At 44.6% G+C, this 7,500-nt stretch overlaps 1 protein-coding gene across 1 annotated transcript in view; it reads left to right on the top strand.

The window, feature by feature from the left end:
- The window catches only part of met (MET proto-oncogene, receptor tyrosine kinase), a 90,240-nt gene that overhangs the window by 37,080 nt on the left and 45,660 nt on the right, over window positions 1–7,500 (top strand). The window contains exons 8-10 of the mRNA XM_052466267.1: window positions 2,984–3,120; window positions 3,301–3,465; window positions 4,096–4,198. Coding sequence (XP_052322227.1) covers window positions 2,984–3,120; window positions 3,301–3,465; window positions 4,096–4,198 — 405 coding nt within the window. The remainder of the gene's footprint in view (window positions 1–2,983; window positions 3,121–3,300; window positions 3,466–4,095; window positions 4,199–7,500) is intronic.

The raw sequence follows: 7,500 nt of genomic DNA, 5'->3' as shown, positions 1-7,500 counted from the left end.
GAACAATGTCATAGACACTATAGGTACAGTATGTCAGATGGTTGGACAGATTGATGTACAGTAGGCTTTTCCTGCAGTCAAATTACCAAATTGCCCTTCGCTGCTATTTATTATTATTATATATATATTTTTTACTTTTACACCCCCCCCCCCCAATTTTGTGGTATCCAATTGGTAGTGACAGTCTTGTCTCATCACTGCAACTCCCATACTGACACGGAAAAGGAGAAGGTCGGGAGCCATGCATCCCCGAAACACAACCCAACCAAGCCGCACTGCTTCTTGACACGAAGCCAGCCACACCAATGTGATGGAGGAAACACCGTACACCTGGCGACCGTGTCAGCGTGCATGCATCAGGCCCGCCACAGGAGTCACTAGAGCGCGATGGGACAAGGATATCCCTGCCAAGGAAAATCCTCACCTAACCCAGACAACGCTGGGCCAATTGTGTCTCGACTCGAACCAAGATCTCTAGTGGCACAGCTAGCAAATGTGTAGCAGTGCCTTAGACCACTGCACCACTCGGGAGGACCCCCCTTTGCTGCTATAACAGTCTCCACTCTTCTGGGAAGACTTTCCACTAGAAGTTGGAACATTGCTGAGGGGATTTACTTTCATTCAGCCACAAGAGCATTAGTGAGTTCGGGCACTGATGTTGAGCGATTAGGCCTGGCTCGATGTCGGTGTTCCAATTCATCCCAAAGGGGTTGAGGTCAGGACTCTGTGCAGGCCAGTCACCGATCTCGACAAACCATTTCAATATGGACCTCGCTTTGTGCACAGGGGCATTGTCATGCTGAAACAGGAAAGGGCCTTCCCCAAACTGTTGCCACACAGTTGGAAGCACAGCATCGTCTAGAATGTCATTGTATGCTGTAGCGTTAAGATTTCCCTTCACTGGAACTAAAGGGGCCTAGCCCGAACCATGAAAAACAGCCCCAGACCATTATTCCTCCTCCACCAAACTTAGTGTTCTCCTGGCATCTGCCAAACCCAGATTTGCCAGTCGGACTGCCAGATGGTGAAACATGATTCATCACTCCAGAGAACATGTTTGGCGGTGAGCTTTATAACATTTCAGCTGACGCTTGGCATTGCGCATAGGGCTTGGCAGTATACGGTATTTTACGATATACCGGTATTGATGCACGGACCGGTTTGGGTTTTTACTTTGCCTTCTATAACGGTATAGAAGCTCTCCCCCGCTCTCTCTCCATGCCGCTTTCCACACATACCTAGCCCCGCACCCTGTCACTCAATTTGTTGTTCCTCGACCAGGAAACACCTGTGTTCAGTCTGCCTGGTCAATGCAGCACATGCAACAATGTTGATGACAACGATGCTGTTTTCACTTTGCTTCTTCATATAAATCCACAAGCATTCTATGATTACACTATTAGTTTATGTTTATTACATCTGCAAACATCTATCTTGTATTTTCTTAGCAAGTTGGGCCTAAATCTTGTTCGCCGCTAACGCTAATTTCTAATGCTAATTGCTAATAGCTAATGCTAATCACTAGCTAGCTAATAAATGTACTGAGTCACGAGAAAACATAATTAGCTATACAGTCTGATAATACCAGTGATGGTGTAGACCTAAATCAGCATGTTGTTTGTGCCACAGTAGCTTTTAAATGAATGAGGAATACACAAGAATGTTAGCTACATTAAGTAGCTAAGAGATAACATTAAATGAAGCCAAAGATTCACTGGAACTAAATACAAAATAGAATGTTTGCAGATGTAATAAACATAAACTAATAGTGTAATCAACTAATAGTCACCTATCAACACTTTGGTTCCTACCCTGTCACAATAACCTCTCCCTGGCATTTTCATTTTTCAGTTGTCATGTCAAACAATACTGTATTCGAAGTGCCCACTATTAAATTCTAACTATAGAATTAGAATAACCATTATATTTCCATGATTCCAACAGTTCACCCAAGTGTTTTGCTTTAAATCGCAAGTCAAATCGCAATTTCAACATTTGATTAAAAATAAGGCCTAGATTGTTTTCCCATATCGTGCAGCTCTACGTGGCAGTGTGGAAGTTATCTCCAATGAGTGCAGGAATGTAGAAATTATTTTGGGTTGAAGTTGAATTGAACAGTATAAAACAGCCAGTTTGGAGAAAGACCCATTGAAATCACTTGGAATGTATGTGTAGCCACTCTAGGGTCACGTACTTTTATTATTCAAAAACATAAAATACCGTTATATGATATTTTGCCCATATCGCCCAGCCCTAATTGTGCGTGGTGATCTAGGCTTGTGTGCGGCTGCTCGGCCATGGAAACCCATTTCATAAAGCTCCCGACAAACAGTTATTGTGCTGACGTTGCTTCCAGAGGCAGTTTGGAACTTGGTAGTAAGTGTTGCAACCGAGGACAGACGATTTTTACACACTACACGATTCAGCACTCAGCTGTCCCGTTCTATGAGCTTGTGTGGCCTACCACGTCGCGGCTGAGCTGTTGTTGCTCCTAGACATTTCCACTTCACAATAACAGCACTTACAGTTGACCGGGCAGACGGAGCCACATTGAAAGTCACTGAACCCTTGAGTAAGGCCATTCTACTGCCAATATTTGTCTATGGAGATTGCATGGCTGTGTGCTCGGTGTTATACACCTGTCAGCAACGGGTGTGGCTGAAATAGCCCTATTGTATATAAAGTGTAATAATGGGACACAAACTCAAAATTGAATACATTTCAAATCTATATCTGACATGGTACAGTGGTCTTCTTTTTTTAAGCCCATAACCATGTGTGTGAGGTGTGTATTTTTGTTTCAAGGTAGATTTATTTAAGACTACCAAGTATCACTGTGTGTGACCCTGATTCAGCCCACTGATTTGAAAACAAACTGTAGTTGTGGTTCTTGTTGTGGTTGTTGTTGTGGTTGTTGTTGTTGTGGTTGTTGTTGTGGCCGTTGAGTTTGAAGTAATTAATCTCCCTTCCTCTCTCCCTCTAGAACCCAGTGATCAGAGAGATCTTCCCTGTGTTTGGCCCTAAGTTAGGAGGAACCATGCTCACCATCAGAGGCTCTTTCTTAGACAGCGGAAACACCAGACAGGTCACTGTGGGAAACGCCACCTGTGAAATCCTGAGGTGAGGCCCTAATGTTTTTGCTTCGAGTAAAAATGCTTGTGTGTGTATGTACAATATACTGTACACTGGGTTTAATAGGTTTGGGTTTTGAGGTTGACATTAGCGTTGAGTCTAGAGCTGATGTGGGCATTATCTATATGTGATGAATTGTGTTGATGTGTATTCTGTCTCTTTCTCCAGAGTATCAGGTACTATGCTGATGTGCAAGACCCCTCCCCAGTCGGCCCCATCCCGCCAGGCGGTGTATATGAAGGTGGACTCTGTTGTCCGGGAGGCTCCTGTACTCTTCACCTACAACGAAGACCCTCTCATCTCCTCCATCCAGCCCACAAGATCCTTTATCAGGTCTGTTCCCCTATCCAATACTACCCCAATACTAACCGTAACCCTCTCATCCCCTCCATCCAGCCCAAACAATCCTAAATCCGGAACTTTATATGAGTCAGTCAGCCAGTCAGCCAGTCAGCCAGTCAGTCAGTCAGTTAGTTAGTCTGTAAATGGTGATGAATTCCAACTTCCACACCACATGAGGAAGGCAGGGAAAGAGATTAACCGTTATTATCCATAGGAAGAGGTTCCATACTGTATAGGATACAGGTGTCAGAGAAGGAACGATGGAGAGCAGGGGGGAGTTTATGAAAACAGAAAAGTCACAGGCAGAAATAACAGGAAGCAGTGTGTGGAGTGTATAAAGGAGAAGAGAAAGTGAGAAAGATATTCACAGAGGATAAGTGGGCGAAGAGGGACACATTAGCACTAGGCTTTATGACTGGAAGTAGCATGAGGGAGGTGATGACATGGGGCGCTAGGGGTGGATAATGTTTATGGCCAGGACAGCCGGTTTCCCCGTTAAAATCATAATGCATCTTTATGCATTGCTCTTACAGGCTAGTGTCTAATAACCAACAGCCGTTTTACCCCATAGAGATCCCATTGTATCATTATTCATGGCTACTATCTCTGTGTCCCTAATAGTGGAGGCAGCACGGTGGTGGCCCAGGGCTTCTACCTTCACTCTACTCTCCAGCCTCAGATGGTGCTCATGCCCACAGCCCAGGAAGGCAAGGTCTTCACTGTGGTGAGTGTCTTATTGAGCCTTTATTGAACTAGGATTGAGGTTTAGCAAGACCTCTTTCCCGTTGAGTGTCTGTCTGTCTGTTGAGACGACCAACTGGAGATCTGCCTGCCTGCGCAAAAACAAAATACCTCCGGGCCCCGTCACACACACTATGTGGCTGGTATTGTCGTTAAGGCCCCTGAAAAGAAGAGAAAAGAAGTTCAATGATAGAGGGAACAGAGATAGATAGATTTGTATAAATTGAGGGGAAAGGAAATGGAAAACCCACGCTTCAAATGTGATGGAGTCTTCACTTCTGAGTCACACAGTAATGTTACAGAACCTAACCTGGAGTATAATCTGGGTGATTCTCTTTGTCTGCATGGTTTCCAAATGGCACCTTAATAGGGCCTGGTCAAAAGTAGTGCACTATATTGGGAATAGGGTTCAATAGAGCCCTGGTTAAAAGTAGTGCACTACGTTGGGAATAGTTTGGCATTTGAGACACAGAGGTTTATTATCTTGCTTCAATCTGGGTTGATTCTCCGTATTCTAGGAAAGCTATGGTACGTACACGTGTATTTGGGTGATGCCATGGTTACCATGGCATTAAGAACGACTGACCTGACTCTAAGTTCGTTCCACTTTTATAAGGAACCCTGATAACTATCTGGAAGCTCAGGTTTCATTGCAGTTGTTTTTGAAATGTTAGCCCCTGCTTTGAAAAAAGAGAAGAAAGATTAAGGACTGGTACACCTTAGTGTTGGGGGTTGATGGTGTGTCGGGGGTTGGTAATGTGTTGGGGGTGGGGTCGGAGTTGGACCACATTGTAACGTGTTATTCAATGAACCACAACAAATACTCATTTACACACAAGTGGCCTCTATCTGATGTTGGGTGTCTTGTTTTTGGGAAGAAGGGAGGGGAACAGGACAGGTAGTGCTTTGTTATCTTGCAACGTGAGGTATACTCTGGCGGGTTTAGTCATGACCCCCGTAAGGCGTCAGTTCTGTCAGTTCGTTCATACAGTGTATTATAATGACGTTTTGTACATTTTTTGTTCGTTTTGGACTTTGGCTGTTTGGACACACTACATTTTTTCTTGAGGCAAATCGAAGTCAGCAGCCGAAGTCTCCGCCCCATCGTCGTTGATGAAGTGTATACTGGCTACGGCGTCTCAAAATGGACAAACAGTACTATTGCTGCTTTTTTCTCATTTTTCAAGTGAAGGTCTTTTAAGGCAGTATGGGAGCACACTCGTTCAGCCGAAATGAATCATTCTGACACCTTTAGGAGACAATTACACACATCCTGTTCTAGCACTGTATCTCAAATCTTTGCCAAACAACAAAATCTCCAACTACCCTGAGCTGTATTATTATTATTATTACTGTATCAGCTACAACCAACCCCCACTCCTGATACACACACACACACACACACACACACACACACACACACACACACACACACACACACACACACACACACACACACACACACACACACACACACACACACACACACAACAGCTCGCCTTTCAGTTTCCCTTTTACTGACCCCCTCCTGGTGTGGCCTGTGATTAGGTTAGAAAGTGCTCAAAACGGCTCCAGGGAGGAACGGAATCAGCACTGAGAGACAACAGGAGAGAAGGGATGAGAAGGGAATGAGGGATTTAAAATATTTAACCTTTATTTAACCAGGTAGGCTAGTTGAGAACAAGTTCTCATTTGCAACTGCGACCTTGTCAAGATAAAGCATAGCAATTTGACACATACAACAACACAGAGTTACACATGGAATAATCAAAACATAGTCAATAATACAGTAGAACAAAAGAAAACAAAAAGTCTATATACAGTGAGTGCAAATGAGGTAGGATAAGGGAGTTAAGGCAATAAATAGGCCATGGTGGCGAAGCAATTACAATATAGCAGTTAAACACTGGAATGGTAGATGTGCAGAAGATGAATGAACAAGTAGAGATACTGGTGTGCAAAGGAGCAAGATAAATAAATAAATACAGTATGGGGATGAGGTAGGTAGATAGATGGGCTGTTTACAGATGGGCTATGTACAGGTGCAGTGATCTGTGAGCTGCTCTGACAGCTGGCGCTTAAAGCTAGCTGTCTTTCTAAGGTCTTCGAAAGCCAAGTTAACAAACAGATTACCGACCATTTTGAATCCCACCGTACCTTCTCCGCTATGCAATCTGGTTTCAGAGCGGGTCATGGGTGCACCTCAGCCACGCTCAAGGTTCTAAACGACATCATAACCGCCATCGATAAGAGACATTACTGTGCAGCCGTATTCATCGACCTGGCCAAGGCTTTCGACTCTGTCAATCACCACATTCTTATTGGCAGACTCGATAGCCTTGGTTTCTCAAATGACTTCCTCGCCTGGTTCACCAATTACTTCTCAGATAGAGTTCAGTGTGTCAAATCGGAGGGCCTGTTGTCCAGACCTCTGGCAGTCTCTATGGGGGTGCCACAGGGTTCAATTCTCGGGCCGACTCTCTTCTCTATATACATCAATGATGTTGCTCTTGCTGCTGGTGATTATCTGATCCACCTCTACGCAGACGACACCATTCTGTATACTTCTGGCCCCTCTTTGGACACTGTGTTAACTAACCTCCAGATGAGCTTCAATGCCATACAACTCTCCTTCCGTGGCCTCCAACTGCTCTTAAATGCAAATAAAACTAAATGCATGCTCTTCAACCGATCACTGCCCGCACCTGCTCGCCCGTCCAGCATCACTACTCTGGACGGCTCTGACTTAGAATACGTGGACAACTACAAGTAACTAGGTGTCTGGTTAGACTGTAAACTCTCCTTCCAGACTCACATTAAACATCTCCAATTCAAAATTAAATCTAGAATCGGCTTCCTATTTCGCAACAAAGCATCCTTCACTCATGCTGCCAAACATAGCCTCGTAAAACTGACTATCCGACCGATCCTTGACTTCGGCGATGTAATTTTAAAAATAGCCTCCAACACTCTGCTCAGCAAATTGGATGCAGTCTATCACAGTACCATCCATTTTGTCACCAAAGCCGCATATACTACCCACCACTGCAACCTGTATGCTCTCGTTGGCTGGCCCTCGCTTCATATTCGTCGCCAAACCCACTGTCTCCAGGTCATCTATAAGTCTTTGCTAGGTAAAGTCTCGCCTTATCTCAGCTCACTGGTCACCATAGCATCACCCACCCGCAGCACGCGCTCCTTCCAGCAGGTATATTTCACTGGTCACCCCCAAAGCCAATTCCTCCTTTGGTCGTCTTTCCTTCCAGTTCTCTGCTGCCAATGACT

The sequence above is a fragment of the Oncorhynchus keta genome, chromosome 17 (genome assembly GCF_023373465.1).
Source record: "Oncorhynchus keta strain PuntledgeMale-10-30-2019 chromosome 17, Oket_V2, whole genome shotgun sequence".
In the NCBI taxonomy this organism is placed as follows: Eukaryota; Metazoa; Chordata; class Actinopteri; order Salmoniformes; family Salmonidae; genus Oncorhynchus; species Oncorhynchus keta.
Note: the sequence above shows the minus strand (reverse complement) of the source record. Positions and strands in the feature narration are given on the sequence as shown.